This window comes from Tenrec ecaudatus, chromosome 6 (assembly GCF_050624435.1).
Source record: "Tenrec ecaudatus isolate mTenEca1 chromosome 6, mTenEca1.hap1, whole genome shotgun sequence".
Lineage (NCBI taxonomy): Eukaryota > Metazoa > Chordata > Mammalia > Afrosoricida > Tenrecidae > Tenrec > Tenrec ecaudatus.
In genome coordinates this window covers 46,817,114-46,837,213 of record NC_134535.1, presented here as the reverse complement: position 1 = coordinate 46,837,213, position 20,100 = coordinate 46,817,114, and the positions used below count along the sequence as shown (strand labels likewise).

At 37.7% G+C, this 20,100-nt stretch overlaps 1 protein-coding gene and 1 pseudogene across 5 annotated transcripts in view; both read left to right on the top strand.

The window, feature by feature from the left end:
* Positions 1 to 20,100, top strand: part of METTL25 (methyltransferase like 25) — a 123,330-nt gene that overhangs the window by 18,707 nt on the left and 84,523 nt on the right. For all 5 annotated transcript variants that reach the window (XM_075551219.1, XM_075551216.1, XM_075551221.1 and 2 more), the window contains exons 2-3: positions 11,500 to 11,664; positions 19,257 to 19,363. In XM_075551219.1, the coding sequence (XP_075407334.1) occupies positions 11,500 to 11,664; positions 19,257 to 19,363 (272 nt within the window). The remainder of the gene's footprint in view (positions 1 to 11,499; positions 11,665 to 19,256; positions 19,364 to 20,100) is intronic.
* Positions 511 to 4,293, top strand: LOC142450545 (RRP15-like protein pseudogene; annotated as a pseudogene).

Sequence of the window (20,100 nt, the reverse complement as noted above, 5' to 3'; positions counted from 1 at the left end):
ATAAGTTCATTTTGAAAGTATGCTTTACAATTATTGCATTACTTTTTAAATTTTAACAATCTGGAGTTCCTTTAGTACTTTCCTAACAAAATCCTATTTTATGTATTAAGTGGATTCTTTTTCAGAACATTCAGTGTTTATTTAATTTTTCTTAAATGGCTTGTAACTTTAAGTATAGACCAAATAATTGAATTTCTAGAAGTCTAAATCTTGGTTTATTTAATTTTGAAATGAGAAAATTTAAAGGATAATCTCCTGATGTACTGCCCTGGAGTCTATGCCTATTCATGGCTGCCCGCAGGGTGGGGAGAACTGCCCGGGGAGTTTCCGAGACTAACTCTTAAAGGTAGTAGAAAATCTTGTTTTTCTCCTGCAGAGTAGCTGGTGGTTTCGAACTGCAGACTGTGTGGTAAGCAGCCCAGCCTGTGACCACTGTGTGACCAGGACTCCTCTACTTAAAGAATGAAATTCAAAACTCAAACTCTGCCACTAAGTGGATTCCAACTCACAATGACTCCAGAGGACCGTAGAAGTACTCCTGTAGGTTTCTGAAACCAACTCTTACTGCAGTAGAAAACCTCATCTTTTCCTGCAGACCAGCTGGTGATTTCAGACACTCCTGAGTCTGTGGTTAGTATTTCGAGTTTGTTAAGACCACCCCCACCCACCCCCAAACAAACTCACTGCCATTGAGTTGGCACAGCTCCTAGTGACCTACAGGACAGGGCAGAACTACCTCTGTGAGTTTGTGAGATGATAACAGTTTACAGGAGAACGAAGTCCCGTCTTTCTCCTGAAGAGCAGTTGGTCTTTTCATCTGCTGATATTGCAGTTAGGGGCCCAACATGGAACCGCTATGCCACCAGGTCCCCTCTTTAAGGCCTTCCCAAGATTATCACGAATCTATGAAATTTTACATAAAATCCATTAATTAGCATCATGAATAAATTTCAACACTTTAAAGCTAATTCAGTTACATGGTGCCTTGGTGGTAACACTTGCTTCAACTCGGAGGTTCTCAACCTGTGGGTCGCGACCCCTTTGGGGGATCAAACATTCTTTTCACTGGGGTTGCCCAATTCATGACAGTAGTAAAATTATAGTGATGAAGTAGCAACAAAAATAACTTTATGGTTGGAGGTCACCACAACGTGAAGAACTGTATTAAAGGGTCGCGGATTTAGGAAGGTGGAGAACCGCTGCTTCACCTGGACCTAAAATGTGATAGCCATCGTTGGCTATTAGACTTCCATTTTGTTTCTCAGGTCACAGCTCACACACCCCTAGTGCACCTTCCTTGTAAGGGTGGACTCCTTACACCGAAGATTCAGAGCCTTTCTCCCAGTGAGTCACACATCTCAGAATCTAATGCTCGTACTCTTCTTTGTTCAAGTTTATTTTTAGTATTTTGTATGGTGTTCAGGGCTTACGTGTTTTCTGTTCCGGATTCTAACAAAGTTCCAACTATGAGGAAACTCAGTTACTTAATTTGGATTTCATGAATTGAATCCTGTGGTTTATGTAGGTGCACACAAGCATTCCCTCTCTTGTCTTTCTATTTTTAACATAATAAATATATTTATATACATATAATATTTAGAAATTAAATGCATATGTATATATGTTTATGTATATATGTTCCTTAAAATATCATGATAAAAAGGTATTTTCCCCAATTTAACTGATAAAGTAAATTGTTTCTGGCCACAGAGTAGACATTCTGAGAACTAAAATCCAAACCCTATATCACCTCTTTTGCTCATTTAATCATTCCTTTATTAAATGTCTGTTATGTGCTAGACTTTATTCTATGTTCTGAGGATACATTGGTGAATAAAAATATCTGTCCTCTTGGAGCTTACATGCTATGTTAGTTGGCAATCAATGCTATAAAAATTAGTAAAGGGAGCAACAAGTGATCCAAAATTAGTGGCAAGGAGCACGTGAGAGGCCTGGTAGGTATTCAGCAAGGGCAATGTAACCGAGATAAGTTACTGAAACCCAAATGAAGGCTGAGCATGATAGTGGGACATGAGGAAAGTAAAAGGAAATAGAGGAAATATCTAGGAGACAAAGGATATTTATAAGGTCTAAATATAGGCATATACATATGTAAATATAGTTATATAGGATGGTGGGGAAATAGATCTACATGCATATATTTATAGCTTTAGCATTAAGGCAGCAGATGGACATTGGACCTCCACTCAAGTACCTACTCAATGCAAGAACACTTTGTTCTATTAAAGTGGCATTCCATGATGCACACCTTCCTGACATGATCACTGAAGACAAATATGTACATGAACAAATGTGGTGAAGAAAGCTGATGGTTCCCAGCTATCAAAAGATATAGCATCTGGGGTCTTAAAGGCTTGCAGGTAAACAAGCAGCCAGTAACTCAGAAGCATCAAAGCCCACATGGAAGAAGCACACCAGCCTGTGTGACCATGAGGTGTAGAAGGGACCAGGTATCAGACATCAAAGAACAAAAAAATCATATAAGTGGGTGTCTACCTTCCCAATATGATCACTGAAGACAAATGTGTGCATAAGCAAATGTGTTGAAGAAAGCTGATGGTGCCCGGCTATCAAAAGATATAGCATCTGAGATCTTAAAGACTTGAAGATAAACAAATGGCCATCTAACTCAGAAGCAGCAAAGCCCACATGGAAGAAGCCCACTGGCCTGTGTGACCAGGAGATGTCAAAGGGATTAGGTATCAGACATCAAAGAACAAAAATTCATATCATTGTAAATGAGGGTGAGTACAGAGTGGAGACCCAAAGCCCACCTGTAGGCAACTGGACACCCCCTTACTGAAGGGTCGCGGGGAGGAGACATGCCAGTCAGGGTGCAGTGTAGCAACAGTGAAACATGCAACTTTACTCTAGTTCTTAAATGCTTCCTCCCCTTACTATCATGATCCCAGTTCTACCTCACAAATCTGGCTAGACCGTAGGATGTACATTGGTACAGATAGAAACTAGAAACACAGAATCCAGGACAGATGACCCCTTCTGGACCAGTGGTGAGAGTGACGATACCTGGAGGGTGGAGGGAAGGTGGAGTAGGAAGAGGGAGCCCATTACAAGGATCTACATAAAACCTCCTCCCTGGGGGATGGACAAGAAAAGTGGGTGAAGAGAGACGTCGACCAGTGTAAGATATGACAAAATAATAATAATAATTTATAAATTATCAAGGGTTCATGACAGAGAGGGCAGCAGGGAAGGAGGGGGGAAATGAGCTGATATTAAGGGCTCAAGTAGAAAGCAAATGTTTTGAGAATGATGATGGCAACAAATGTACAAATGTGCTTGACACAAAGGATGTATGTATGGATTGTGATAAGAATTGTACGAGTCCTCAATAAAATGATTTAAAAAATAAATTAGTAAAGGATAGGAACAAGGGTAGGAGTTAATAGGATTATCAGAGATGATTTTTCCAAAATGATGCATTTGAGTCGAAACTTGAAGAACTCAGCCATAATAATATCAAGGGGGAAGATGCTCTTCAGTCAAAGTAAAAGCAAATGCTAATCCTCGCGAAGAAGAAGAAGATGAAAATGGTAGCCAGGGCTCCATCAGGCCAGCTGGAAGATGCAGATAAAGATGCTATTGACAGAGGAGGTTATGTAGCAAGCTGTGGATTGGAAGAGGATGACTTTTCTTCTTCTGAGGAAGCAATCGAAGCTGACAATGAGGAGGATGCTGAACCCTGTGACCAAGAAATGAAAATGATGCTGAATCTAGTGTTGGGACAAATGCAGGCTGGGCAGCTGCCATGGCTGAAATTCTTAACAAAAAAACTCCTACAAGTAAGCCCACCATTCTGATCAAAACTAAAGAGCTGCAAAAGGAGAAAAGTTAAAGGAAGAGAGACTCAAGGAAAGAAAAAAAGCTTGCTAAGAAGCGGGGGGAAACAATGTGCACAGTAAAGCCAGATGTTGTTGTCAAAGACAAGGACACAGAAATCTTCAGAGGGTTCCAACAAGGGGAATGGTGCAAGTATTTTACTCTGTTCAGAAGCATCAGAAGAGCCTTGATGGAAAGTGAAAGAAGCTGGAGGCTCTATTAGAAAATGTGCTAGGTTGATATCAACTGCATCTAAGAAAGATTTCATCAGTGCTAGAGGAATGGATGGAGGTACAAATGCGAAGAACTCAAAAGTCAAAACAAACTGATGTGAAATCAGAAGAGTCCAGGATGGAACATTCTGGGAGATGCTTTCGTCCCACATCTATAAAAGATTGGGACAAGGAAAGTGAGGGGTCCCATGGCAGCTGACCAGGCTCTGCAAGGGAAACTGACACATGAAGTTCTAAAGGGCAGACCATTTGGAATCATTCTTTTTTTCCTAGAGAAAGATGCCATGCTCTGAAAGATGAGAACTTGTAAGAATGCCATTAATTAGGAAACCCGAAAACATTAAAAAAAAATCAACTTTAGTGAGTTCCCTTTTTCACATTAAACTTTGTTAAAATTTTATAAGCAAAAATGCAACGAGGCCTGTGTCAACTCATCTCACGTGCTTCGTGGTAGAATTATAATTGGAGTTTGCTCACTGTCAGGATCTATGTAGAAAAATTGCTGTATGTTTTCTGTAAATGCTAAGATATCATATCCCCATAGATGAATGTCAAATTGTAGCAAAGTTACTTATTCAATAGGTTCAGTTGTTACTTTGCTCATAATATATACCTCCTGATTTGTTTATTTTTGTGAAATTTGCTTTTGATTCACCAAATGAAAGCCAAATTTTTGAATATTTTTATGCGACATTTTATTTGCCTTCAAATTAAATGTGACCTTAAAAGGTCTGTTAAAGTTAAAATATTGTAGTTAAACTTTTATATTTAATTTCATGTTTTATAAATACCTAAATGCAAAAATGCTTTTGGAATAGTTAAGTGTACTTTTTGTGTATATATTCTATGTGAATGATAGTGTTAGTATTGGCACGAAGATATGCATAAGAATCCTTTGTTAATTGTATCTCATTCTTTCCAAGAGAGTGGTTTGCATGTTGAAATAACATATTTCTTCATTTCTTATGCAACTATAAATTAAGCTAGAGTAGCTTAGGGGAAACGTTTATTGGCTCTTAATTGTGTGATATAAATGGTTTATTTTTAAAAAACAATAGTATATAGTGTTATTTTTTAGGAATGCTAAAGGATTATATTTTCAAAATTTCCATAAAATTTAACTTTTCCCATCTTCAATTTTCAAAATTCATTAGGCAGACTTGAAATTTGCTTGACTTGTACTAAACATATATAGAAGGTTAAAACCGAAAGTCAGCTATTGTGTGAGCCAAAGCCTTAAAATGTGTAATTAAATTTGCATTGGAATGTAAATATCTTTTCTTTTTAGAAACCTTCAATTCAACCCAACCAGCGTTTATTGTGCATTGTGCTATGGGAGTGTAGATAAAGGGGGTGGGAAATCAACTGCAAAGATGTTGTTGTAACACTGGTGAGAGTTAATCGGGTTTGAACCACAGCAGTGATGGGGTTTGTGTGGGGAGTCCAAGTGAAAGATATTTTGACATTAGGATTGATGGATAGCTGCATGTGCAGACAGAGGGCACAAGAATCATTTAAGATAATGTACAAGCTTTTAACTTTGGCACTGGGTGAGTGATGAAGCCATTAAAGATAGGAAATAGGACAAAAAGGTTCCAACAAAATGAGAACATTCCTTTCAGTCTTGAACCTCTTGAATTGGAGACATCTGTGGGACATTCATGTAGAAATAGATATAAAACATTTCTATGTCCTTGTGAAAATCTTTAATATAAGGTAACTATTACTTTCATTTGAAGAAATGCTGGGCCGTGAGACTGTACTAAGTGATAATAATAGTGATCTTTCTCCTAGCCTCTGTAACACAGTTAACCTCAACATTGATCGCATAATTACATTTTATCTTATATTGTATTCTACATGTTCAAACTCACTCTTGTCTCACGCTTCGATTATAATCATTGGCTCTGGGATGACTATGCTAACAGTGCTCTAGAGTTTTCCAGGGCGTCTCAGTGATTACTTCTACTGCAGACTTGTAGGAGTATGTTTCCTTGTGCCTATTAGGTAGGGTGGTGATGCTGTCGTATTAAGTGCATCGAGGGATTTTTTCCCATCCATTATTCCCTTAAAACGGAGTGGCTGCTGTATGTAAGGCACTGTTGCTTTACAGGTGGACATGCAATAGTGTGTTACTTTGTTTCTAGGACTAGCTAACCCAAAGAAATCTTATCATAAGACTTTCATTCCCTTTGCAGAGATTTGCCAGTTGTTTTATAAATAAGAATCACTTTTTGATTTCTTGAGACTTTAAGATTACTTTTCATGTGGAAAGAGGTATCTAAGGAGTGATGAAAGTGAACAAATTAAGATAACGTGAGTGTTAAATATCTTGAAATGTTATCATACATTCATCTCTGTCATAAGGGATCTTTGGCTGACCCAATTTTGACAGCTAGGCCTTCCTAATGCTTTTCCTAATGGCTATCTTAACTGATTGCATTTATTGTTCAATGGACTTGCTATCTGAATCCTTGGAAACCCAAAGGAGCACCTCTGCTCTGTCCTAAATAGAGTCTCAGTGTCAGGAGTGATGTGATGGCAGTGGGTTTGATCTTTGCTTTGGTACTTAGCTGTGTGGAACCTTGCTGGCACCAAGGGCTAAACACTGGCCTGTTGTGGGCTGCGTTGAGTTCAGTAATTCAAACACCACCTACTCCGAAGAACATAAGCGAGACTGGCTGCTCCCCCCAAAATTTAGTCTTAGAAACTTTAAGAAGTTCGGCTCTACCCTTTCCAGGGCAGCTATGAGTCAGAATGGACTTGATGGCAGTGAGTTTGATTTGGGGTTTGGGTATTTAGCCACTGTGACGTATTAATCACATGTAGGAATTCAGTTGATGGTATAAGGGCCAACTGCTTTAGCTTGCCTGCTTTTCCACTTGGTTTCTGTTGGCACCTAGATAAATCCTAGCCTCTCAGTTTCTTCTTCTGGAAAATGGGGATAAGAGCACACTGTAACTGACCCATAAGACTTATGTTAAATGGTAAGTACTTGGCATATAATTTTTGTGCAACAGATGTTAGTGATCTCTTCTCTCACTGCCCTTGAGCTAATTCTGATCCATAGTGACTCTATACAGCAGACTAGAACTGCCCCTGTGGATTTCGAAGGCTGTAAATCTTTTATGGAAGGAAAAAACCTCAACTTCCTCCTGAGAGGGGCGGGTGATTTTGAACTTCTGACTTTGTGGTTAGCAGCCCAACTGGTAATCTGTGGCTTTTTAAATATTAATGACAAAGTGATAAATTATTGTGGACCCTGACAGTACTCTTTCTTCTTTAAAATGTTAATAATGCCCTAGTAAAACTGGAATTTTTTTCTCTTATTAAATGTAAATGTGGTAATTCATTGTTTTCATTTTAAAATTCTATTATGTATTTCTTTACCTTGAGAATTTCACAATCACATGTATGTATATAGGATTTTGCTAATTTGTACAGTCATCTGATGTGAGACAGAAAAAGAAATGATCCTTGAAAACATTCTTTCATAAGAAATATGAGATCTCATACTTTAAAAAATAACAATAAGTATAAATATAGCATATTGATAAAAAGACCTCCTGTCTCTCCTTCTGATATCTCATGCTGAATTATCCTCCAAGAAATCTGTCTGAGTCAGATTATCCTCCTGAATTATCCTTCAAATTATGCTGAATTACCCTCCAAATTATTCTCCAAGAAATCTGTCTGAGTCAGAACTGACTTGATGGCAATGAGGTTGGGGGTTTGGGTTAAGAAATTTTTGTGGAACAATGATACAAAAAGTTAAGAGTCAATAAAGAAACTAAGTAGAGCATGCAATAAAGCAGACTGGGTAACTATTACTTTCATTTGAAGAAATGCTGGGCCGTGAGACTGTACTAGGTGGTAATAATAGTGATATTCCTCCTAGCCTCTGTAACACAGTTAACCTCAACATTGGTCACATAATTACATTTTATCTTATATTGTATTCTACATGTTCAAACTCACTCTTGTCTCACCCAGTAGAGGGAGATGTTGGCAAAAAAATCAGGGCATCTCATATGGCCAGCAAATTAAAAAAATATTTATTTTTTTAGATCAAACTTTCTTGTATAAAAAATTAACTAAGTTGGAATTAACTAAGTGTAAGTTGAGTTACACTGTGATTGCCTTTTCATCCAATTGGAAAACCCAATCTCGTTAGATGAGTTCGTAGAGAAATACCATCAGGCCGACACCTACATAACTTTTCTATATCACATCACCACATAACTCTCTCACGTTTTGTTGTAGAGATGGGAGTGAAGACAAGATCATTGGCACGTCTCTCTCAGTATTTCTAAAAATAGCATGTAATGACACTTACAGGCTAGCTCACATGAAAACAGAGAAAGTCCTGCAGCTATATTTCCATAATTCAAAAAGATTTTTTTCATAGACTTCTAGACTTTCTGAGCAAACTGACATAAATTACTGGACAGAATTAAAATACGACCCCCACCCCATTTTTTATATAAAATAGAGATTGTTAGGAAGATAATGTCTTTGTTATTTAGACTTCTAATTTTTTTTAATTACTAAGAAGGCTGTAATTAAAAGCCAACATTTAATTCAGATTGCATTTTGATTTTTCCAACCATTTTCATTTAGCATGGATAAATTGATTGGACCCTTTACTTTTCTAACAGAAGCTTCACATTTCTTTCTGTTGGCAGCATAAAGGCCCGTCTGCAAGTTGAGATTTAATACACTTATTCTATCGCACTCTAAGAAATTGCTGCTCTGCAACTTGGGGATGTTGAGACTGCCCTTAGACCAGAGAATACTCTCACTTAATAGAGGAGGGAGTTCTCCTCTCTGTAGCATGCCTAAATATTTTGCTGTAGATTTTATTATTTTTGGATATATTAGTAAATTCAGTTTGCCAGATGTCTAAAGAACTTTATATAACATGGTAAGTGTATCATAAATAAATTTACCAAATAATTTTGTAATTTAAATATTACATTGAATCAGAAATGAAAATTACAAATCTTTGACAATTTTAGTAAACATTGTCACCAACAACAACTAAATAAATTAAAAAACCAAACTCATTGCATCAATTTAATTCCAACTAATAACAATTTGTGTTACAGAGTCGTACTGTTTATGAAAGTACATCAGCAGGGTTATCTACCATTGTCCTGCAGGCAGATTTGAACTAATAGGTTCAAATTAGGTTATGTTTAGGTTATTGTTTGCTCCAACTGAGACCTTAAATAGTAGAGATTAGCTTAAAAATAAAATTTTACTTAGAATTCCACAAATATTTGTCAGCTACCTTTCTTTTCAATTTTTCTTAGGAAGCATCTTTGTTGTTGTTTAAATAGATTTTTATATCTTCATAAGTAAATGGAGGGCCAGCCAATGTAGAGTAGTCGGAGTATGGTCTTCCTGATGCTTCCACAGATTGTGACATTCTTTCATGAGGTGAACTTTTTACCAAATTCATTTAAGCACTAAATACCAGATAATGGTTTTTGAGTTTTAGAAAATAATTTTCAAAGACTAGACTGAATTGTCTTCTCCATCAAGACGATCTTTGAGCTACTGTAGACAAATTAGGATAGCTTTTTTAAAGAGGATTGGAGATCATTGAAAACAAACTCACTGCCATTGAGAAATTCTGACTTATAGCAACCCTATGAGACAGGGTAGAACTTCCCCTTTGGGTTTCCTAAGCTTAAAATCCTTATGACAGTATGTATCCAGCCTCGTCTTCCTTCCATGAAGCCACTGTTGGGTTTGAACCACTGACCTTGTGTTTAGCAGCTCAGTTCTTAGCTCACTGTATTGTATCACTAGGGCTCCATAAACATTAGAGCTGAGAAAATCATATGGAGAAGTTTTGTTCTGTAATGTGTGAAATTTGCATGAATCGAAATAGGCAACATGAATCAGAAGAGACTCAACAGCAGTAGGTTTGGCTTTTGGTTTAAAGAAATTAGCATGCCTTTAAAAAGACCGTATACAGGTGTGATTGAGCACATGAAAAGCAAACCCTCAGTTTGCTGTGTGTATCCTTTAGATTAGACCAGATTACCCTGCAATATAAGCCAAAAATGTTGGTGATGAAAAACAAAACAAGTTTAATTTTCACATAGGCTGAATGTCTAGGATGGCACGTGTCTTATTCATTCAAGCTGCAGAAGGTTCCATCTGGACTCATACTTCTGTAATTAAAGAGCTGGGAAATGAAAGAGTAATCAGTGTTCTGATACTTTAAAATCTTGTACATGAAGACGGCACCATGGTATTTGTAAATATGTAGCTCTAATTGAGTTCAACAGGGTGTAAGAACTCACAGAGGGGAGGCGGGCTGTAGGCTAACAGTAAGATCGTCCACGGCTCTGAGTGAGCATTTGGACTCTCAGGAATTACTATACATAGAATGTGTAGTTTAAAATTGACTATGGGAAGAAAAGAGCTGTTTCACCAGATTATATAATCTAATGGTTCTTAGAATTTATATTCACAATGCACTGAACATTTTTTATCTCTGCACAATTAGCCCAATGAGACAGGAATTGTTTTGTGGTAACATGAAGACCACTGGGGTTATTGTGGTTGTTCCACATAGAGTGTGGAAGGAAGTTTGCAATTGTGTGAGCTGATCTCCTATAAATTCAATTCAATATAGAGGTCACAGTACCTCTAGCAAGATTTGATAACCTCTTCTTTTGGGAAAAAGGGAGAGAGGCAAATTTTAATTGGATTGAAAGTATACAATTTTATAAAATATAAAGAGGAAATGTTAGATCTCGCAGGATAGAGATATACCTCGGGCCTTGGCTCCGCGCAAGAAAGAATTCACACTGAAGCCTGGTTTGTGATCTAAGTGGGTTTATAGAGAATGGAAGCAGCTTCCGGTTTACACAGGCACCGGCAGGGCTCCTCACGAACAGTGCAGCTTCCCTAGAAGCTGGTCAGAAAGTCTCGGGGTTGGCTCCGGGCTCCCCCCTTTTCAATTATTCCGCAGGGAGCTTGGTGGACGACCCTGGTCTACCCCATTGGGCTGAATTGAATTCACCTGGCCTAGGTGGGCCTATCCAGGTGCTGCTCCCACCCAGGTCTACCTCCCCTTCCTGGTGGGAAACCTGAACCTCTGAGCATGGGCAGTGTGCCACTCCATGTGCCCGTAGCTGGGACCTCTGGGCGTGTGCAGTGGATGCCCCATCCCCTTAGCTAGACTACCTAATAGAAATAGAGCACTAAAAATATCCAATAGTTTAAATAACAAAAATAAATAAGACCTTTCGAGTGATAATTGTCAAATTCTGATGGAAATGTGAGTACTATATTTTGTTAGGAAATCAGTGTTTTCTGTTTTGTAATATACAGATTATATATCAATTTACTATTACTCTTTTTCTTTCTTTTTTTTTTTTTTTAGGTGTTTCTGATTTCTGTAAAATATTTTGTGAAACTTCCCGGAAGCTGGTGAATGTGGAAGTGTTTGCTCTCGCTGCACAATATTATTCTCTGCAAAACTTGGGAATATGCACTCCTTTAGAACAGCTGCTTACAGCCCTTCAAAGAAAGCAAAAGCAGACAGTTGGTATGTGTGTGTGTTTTATAGGTTGTTCTTAACACTTAAAACTCCAACATACTCTTAATTCATTATTAAACTTTATATCATATATCCTCAAATTAACCTGTACCTTGATCATTATAAAACTCTGTATTTTTGCCTTCATTAGCTATTATTAACCCTTACTTAAGGTTGTTTCTGTTTTCCAAACAAAGACTGAAGTGACAACTATGGATCGAATCCTTATATTCATTTTTTCTGACTTGGTAAGAACTATTAACAATGGGCTGGAAGAGGAAAATGTTGGGGCAGGCTGGAGATAACGATGTTTTTGTCTTTATACATGAGTCACATGTCACATTTGATTGGCATGTTTCTTTAAGGTCCTTTAATCTGAAATAGTTCCTCAAACTTCTTTGTTTTACCTAATACTGGTATAGTTAAGTTATAGCAAAGTTTGCCTGTTGGTTTTCTGCTTGTGTTTTAAACATTTAGTTGGGAGCTCTTGCAGATGTATCATTCCACAGTTCTATCACATCAAGTAGAGTTGACTATTGCTACCACAAGCAGTTTCAAAACATGCTCTTTCTTCTAGAACTGCCCTGTTTTTTTTGTGTGATTAGATTCAGGTTATCCATTTCTGATAGTACTAGCGTGATACATCATTTTCAGGTGGTAAATCAATAAGAACGTGCGACTTTCCCTCATTATTGGTGATACCATGTTTGCTCACTTAGTGTGAAGATGGGTCCACTGGGCTTCTCCATTGTGAAGGGATCTTTTCTCCTTTGAGCCCTAGTCCTAATTGTTTGTTAGTTTGTTTTTTCAATCATTTTAAACCATTTTATTTTACAAATCACTCCTGGTGGCAGCTCGGGGGAGGAGGATCATTGTTTAATGGATCATGGTTCTCAGTAAGGACATTTTGGCCCATGAATGAGTTCATCAGCAACATTACTAAGGGCTATTTTCTGCTGGTACCCCAAACACAGAGAGAAAATCCAGCACTTTTTCCTCAGCAATTTCTGACTAGCAATAACTCAGTCACCCTCTGCATTGCCGATATCCTTTTCCATGAAATGAAAGTCCTCCCATTCCATCAATTTATAAAGTGGAAGCATGGCATTAAGGGCATCAAGCTGGACAAGGTTGTTCTATTTCTGACAGAACTAAACAGTAAGACCACCGATTTAGGTGGATTATGTGATGAATACCCTATATAAGAAGGACAGACTTTACTTAACCATGTAGGGGGTGCATGCTTGCGATAGTTGACTGTGGAGTAAATGGATCTTCCAACTTGGAGCACATCAACATATTAGTTTGCTACGTTGTTACGTACTGGAAGAATGGCATTGGGCGCATTATGGAATTCAAACTTCCCTGACCAAGACCATGCGTGGCCTACAGTGTCAACAAACTGTGATCATAAAGGAGCTGACTGCCATCTACAGAACTCTGAATGTCTGCCACTTCTATCTGGAAAGACTTTGTTGAAGCCCAGCATCCTAAGGCAGTGGCTTTGGGTTAATCTTGCATTCAGAAGACCCGTCACAATGACCATCAAAACCCTGCATTGCAACGCTTCATCTTCCTAGCCCCTGATCTTCTCTGCTATAACCTAATTCTGAGGTCTTCTTTGTGTGGTCTTAAATAGGACTAAAAAACCTGAAGCTGACTAGCTGAAATGACTCACGCAAGCTTGCCATTATCAAGTTGCCTCTTAAGCAAAGTGCACTGGTGGTAAATGGACCCCTTAAAGAAGCCACTCCCAGTATTCTATAGTCTCCTCTAACCCTGTTTCTGACCTCGATCCACTCCTAGAGAAAAGGCCAGGCACCTAGGGCTCCACATGATGCTTTCCATCATTTTCTTTTCTTAGCTTTGTTTTATGCTATAAAACAGCAGTTCTCAACCTGTCATTTTTATACTATACAGTTTAATACTACTGAGTATTGTTTTATACTATAAAGCAGCGGTTCTCAACCTGTGGGTCATGACCCCTTTGAGGGTCGAACGACCCTATCACAGGGATTGCCTAAGGCCATCAGAAAACACATATTTCCAATGGTTTTAGGAACCAAGACACCGCTCCTCTCTCCGTCTCCAAGCTGGTCCGCTCACATAGGAGCACCTGGCACAGACTGTTACCCATGCTACACCATGCTGCAAGACAAAATTTCATTTATTTGTAATTAAAAATAAATAGTTCACAATGTATACTTACATATTGTTTTTGTGATTAATCACTATACTTTAATTATGTTCAACTTGTAACAATGAAAATACCTGCATATCAGATACTTACATTACAATCCATAACAGTAGCAAAATTATAGTTATGAAGTAGTAACAAAAATAATTTTATGGTTGGGGGGGTCACTACAACATAAGGAACTGTATTAAAGGGTTGTGGCATTAGGAAGGTTGAGAGCCACTGTTTTCTAGTACCATCTTATAGAATATCTCTTTGATTCTTTGACTGTAAACAGCTATTTAGGAGTGATGGAAGGGGAGAACTATGCTGTGGTAAGCAGAATAATGGTCCCATAAAGACAGCCATGTCAACATGCTAGGAACCTGTGTGGGATGCCTGATCCTGGGATTATGTTTTCCTATCGCTAGCTCAAGTGCTGCTCGTAGCACCTTAAAATCCCAGTGTTGCCAACTCAGTGATCTGTGCGAGCTCTTCTTTTCACACCAGAAAGGGGAACTTCTCACGAAGAGACCGCTGGTGTCACACAGAGGCATGTTAAGCAATACACGTCACTCTGAAGCTCACTGCCATAGCAACAGAAAACAATCTGAATATATGTGGGCCCAGGATGTTCAAACCCATGTTTTTCAAGGGTCAGCTCTATAATAAATTCATTGTTGTTTTTAGCCACTAAATTTGTGGTAATGTGTTATAACAGCAGTAGAAAATTAGAAGCTGACTCTATTTCAAAGTTCTAAAGAAAGAAAAACTTGTCCGTGTCAAAGAATGCCAAACAAAAGAAAGAAAAGAACTCCAAAAATGTATTGCAAATGCAGACCTCACAAGAGAATATTAAAAACAACCAGAACAATAACAAGAGTATCGAAAAAGAACTGCAGTGGACATCTCGTCAGCTAAGTAACAATCAAAAGACAATGACAAAAACTTCTTTACTATGCTGAAAATAATTATCAGTCACAAAAACTATTACTAGCCCCCAAATCCATTACCAGCCCCAAATCATCATTCAAATGTAAAGGTCAAATGATAGTTTCAGACAAAGGTAAGGAGCATGCACTTCTCAAAAATCTTGGCTGGAAGAAATCCCATTGAAGAATGAATGGGCTTAGCATTACTGTCGCATGCAAATAAAGCTTTGCTGGAGATCATCCTACAACTCTTGCAGCCCTGCTTTGACTGTCAGGGCTGCCTGCTTTTCAGACCTGATTGAGAAGAGGGTGTGAAATACGGGACATGGTTGCTGCTGTCAGAGAAATCGTGGTTGAAAGCCGAGAAGGCCTGAGGCAGTTCCTGTGTTCCACTGGCTATGGGAAGGCAGTCAGTCAGCTGTGGTCAGAACCACACCAACAGCAGGAGATCTTTATGACAATGAACTAGAGAATGCCTCACGGTGCTCCTGCGGACTTGTTCAGGAATGGGACAAGGGAACACTGCATGGCTTAAACTCAGGAAATGGCTGTTAGCCTCTCATTGTGCTTACTCAAACTGTGCTGAACAAATCATCAGAGAAGGTGGCTTCTATGAAGAATAATGTGGCATCAGGACCTGAGAAGAGCTCATTAACAATCCTGTGATATGCAGATGACAAACTTTTGTGTTAAAAGTGAGGAGAATCTGAAGCACTTGTTGAGAAATCACAAAGATTACCGCCCTCAGAGTGGATTACAACTCAATATAAAGAAAAAAATCCTCAGAACTGGAACAATAGGAGATACCAGGACAAATGGAGAAAAGATTTAAGTTGTTGAGAATTTTGTCTTGCTTGGATCCATTATCAGTGCTCAAGGAAACAGCAAGGAAGAGATCAAATGACACATTGCGTTGGGTAAATCTACCCTACAAGACCTCTCTAAAGCGTTGACAAGCAAGGATGTTACTTTGAGGACTGAGATGTGCCTGACCCAAACTGGTATTTCCAATCTCCTCATAGGCAAAATGATGATGGCAACATATGTACAAATACACTTGATACAATTGATGTGTGGAGTGTTATAAGAGCTGTAAGAGCTCCCAATAAAAGGATTTATTTAAAAAAAGAAGAATGGGTTTTAGGATTTAAAAGGTAAACAGTAAAGTTTTGCATATATTTTGTTTTATATCAATATATAAATATGATTTTGTATCAAGGAGAATTATTTTCCTATTTAAAAAATTTAATTATTCATTTTACTTAGTAAGCAGATTCATGCTTTCTTTTTGAAAATATTTTAATAGAGTAAGTGTAGCATTGTGATTTATTTAGGGTGAATATATGTATATAAAAGTAGTATAGTTATGTAAAAATACAGTGTGACTTAACTGCTTATGTTTACTATCACCGTGTTTGCTTTGATTTGTTTACTTTTCATATGGGAACTTGAGCTCTAGCATTTTCCAGAAAGAGGTTGCATTTTCAGTGTCGCCTTAGTGTGAAATAGCGAGCGATTTGCCTGTCTTTGACACATACTGTAGTGCCAGCGCACAACCGATGTTGATATGTAGCTGCCATGGTGCGCTCTTTTTAAGAAATGCATGAAATGTATTTTACTTCTGCATGCAATAGATAGTGATGGATGAAATAGAATCTGATCTAGACTCATGAGTGCAGACGTATAAATAGTGGTTTTACATCCTAGATTCTAAAGTAATTGTTTTCACGTAGCAGCAATCGCACCCGTCCTCACATACTCATTTGACAATGTCCCAAAGTATTTTGATTGTTATATTTTGGAAGCTGCTACTGGGAAGAGACCAGATATACTGCTAAGCAGCCTCCAGTGCACAAGGCAGTTCCCATAATGAAGAAACAGTTCTTCCCCGAATGTCTATAGTGATCCTATTCAGAACTAGCAACAGGCTAGATTATGATTCTGTTTGTATTCAAACATTCACTCTTTGCTTATGCTTAAGAGATATATTTGAAATACTGATGTTTATATAAATGTGGGAAATATTTTCTTTTATATTCCTTTTTTCCAGTTTTATTCAGTTAAATTATTTTTTTAATTAAGGGTTCCTACAGTTGTTATCACAATCCATACAAACGTTGTGTCAAGCACATTTGCACATATGTTGCCATCATCATTATCAAACATTTTCTTTCTACCTGAACCCTTGATATCAGGGCAAGTACATTTTCCTAACGTTTCCACAAAATGAAAACCACCCCCCAGCATATGTAATAACAGCATATGTAATAACATACCAGATACTCTTGTCTGCTCTCACTATGGCTCCTCCCCCAAGGGAAGCATTGTTCGGACTCATTACCACAGGGTGGTTCTGCCTGTTTTTAAGCTTTATAGTAGATCTTGCTTTGTGTCTGCTTTCTTTTCTTTCAACATATGCATTCGTGTTATCACATGTACCAGAATTTGTTTGTTTTGTTCTCTCTAATTTGTATGATATTTCCATTGTACTACTGATAAATAGTTGAGTTTTCATTGGGGACTACTGCATTCAGTATGATGTTTAACACAGACCAGTCCATGGAGAAAGACGTCATGCTTGGTAAAGTAGAAGAGCAACAAAACAGAAGAAGGCGCTCGACAGGATGGGTGGACACAGTGGCTGCAGCACTGGGCTCAGGCATGAGAACAATGGGGAGGATGGTGCAGGAGCAGGCAGCGCTTCATTCTGTTTACCAGGATGACACCCAACAACAACACTACCCAATGATTTGGTGAGAGTTTCACAGACTTGAGTAGAAGAGTCATATATATATATATATATATAGATAGATATAGATATATATACCATATATACTCGAAAATAAGCTGACCCAAATATCAGACGAGGCACTTAATTTTACCATAAAAACTGCAGTAAAAATGTGCTGAAAAATACATAAATAAGCAGTGCTGAGAGGTGGAGGGAGGGTGGGGTGGAAAGGGGGAACCAAATTACAAGGATCTACATATAACCTCCTCCTCCTGGGAGATGAACAATTGAAAAGTGGGTGAAGGGAGATGTCAGACAGTGCAAGATATGACAAACTAATAATAATTTATAGATTATCAAGGGTTCATGAGGGAGGAGGATGCGGACAAGAAGGGAAAAAATGAGGAACTGATACCAAGGGTTCAAGCAGAAAGCAAATGTTTGAGAATGATGGTAACAAATGTGCACATGTGCTTGACACAATGGATGTATGTATGGATTGTGATAAGAGTTTTATGAGCCCCCAATAAAATGATTAAAAAGTAACACATATATGTGAATATATAAAGATATAAATATAGTCACATTTCTTCCTGAGTGACCTCCTGGACTTCACCTTTAGAAGGGTAATATTAAGAAGGGAAGGGTTAGAGGGGAGGTGGAGGGAGTAAAGGGGAACCAATTATAGCAATTGACATATGGCCCCCCCTCCCAGGGAGGATGGATAGCAGAAAAGTGGGTGAAAAGAGAAAGTGGTCTGTGTAAGAAATGAAAAAATTTTTTTATAAATTATCAAGGGAGCATGGGAGTGGAAAGGCTTGATACCAAGGGCTCAAGTAGAAAGAAAATGCTTTGAAAAAGATGACAACATATGTACAAATATGTTTGACACAGTGGATTGTGTTAAGAGCTGTAAGAGCCCCCAGAAAAGTAAAAACTAAAAGAAAAAAATAGAAATTTTACAAGTCCCACCTCTGCAGTGTTTAAATACTCCCTTTACTCGTCTTCCGTATTGGTACTTCGTTTGGTCAGTCTTTTCATTTGGGCCATTCTGGTGGGTGTATAGTGTCAGCTCATTTGATTAAATTTTCTTATTGCTAAGGACTGGTGCTGTTGAACACCTGGCCACACGCTCTTTGGCCATTGTTGTGTAAGTTACAGTGTATGTCAAATGGGAAATACTTAACTTTCTAAGTTGTTGAAAATGTTTTATAGCTGTATTGCCCGGTACAGTGAAACCTAATCACTTATGGTTGTAAGCGTTTTAAATGTGGCTAGTATAACTCAGGAACTTAACGTAATATTATTTAAATTGAGTCATTTATTTAAGTATTTTGTCTATTGAGTATTCTTTCTCTTATTGATATGCAGGCATTTTTGGTCTTGTTTATTCCTAGGTGTAAATTGTATGTAGATATACACATTGTAGGTATTTTCTCTCATGCTGTTACTGTTTCACTGTCATGATGCTTTCATACAGAAAATTTTTTTCACAGTTTTACAATTGTTTTCTTAATGGTCAATTCCTTTTGTCCCAAGAAAAATTTTTAATAATGTCATTGTTCTATGGGTCTTGATATTTATTTTAAGTTAGATTCTATCCATAAGACCTAAAGTAATAGAAATCTATTACCCAGCTATAACAGTAAATTGTTTATATTATTTTCATACACAATTATAATAAACATAAACATCAATTGATCACTTGAATTAGATCGTCTTCTCTATTAGCAGTACCTTTGTTTTGTTTCATTTTGGTTAGGTGAAGATGTGAGGCCAGAAGAGTTTATGAATATGAAAAAATCTCATGAAGTTCATATAATGTCAGAACTGATCAACAGTATGGCTGATTTTTGTGGAGTTCAGCAGGTAAGAGTATATCTTTATATTTTCAGTTGATCACATTACTGATACTTTGTGGCTCATTCAAGTTTTACTTTCTGCTACCACCCATGAGGCTTGAAAATAGTGTTAACTAACAACTGAAGTCAGAGTCCTCAGATCTTTTGGGCATATGCTCTCATTTCTCAGTATATTGTAATAATTATAATTCTCTCACAAAAATAAGGCTATCATTTTTAAAATCATTTTATCAGGAGCACATACAACTCTTTTTACAATTTGTACATACATCATTAGTGTCCAGCACATTCGTACATATGTTGCCATCATCATTCTCAAAACACCTGCTTTCTACTTGAGCCCTTGGTATCAGCTCCTCATTTATCCCTCCCTCCCCACTCCCCCTTCCCGCTGAACCCTTGATAATTTATAAATAATTATTATTTTATCAGGCTATCATTTTTGCCAACATTTTTACTCTGTTTTGAAATTTATTAAAGTAAAAGGTAATCCTATTTGATATGTTGTAACTCCAACGTGAGACAACATTACAAAGATGACATTTGGTATTCTCGGGATCTGGGTTACCAAATTGTGGCCTGAATACCTGTCTTAGTATAGTAACACAAAGAAATTATGTTTTAGAACTTGGACTTTTCCATAGTCGGAATTACAGTATACTCCTGTATTAAAAATAGTTTTTGAGAAATGGTGATGTCTGAAAATAGATATTTTTAAAATGTGATTGCCCATATTGGCCTATA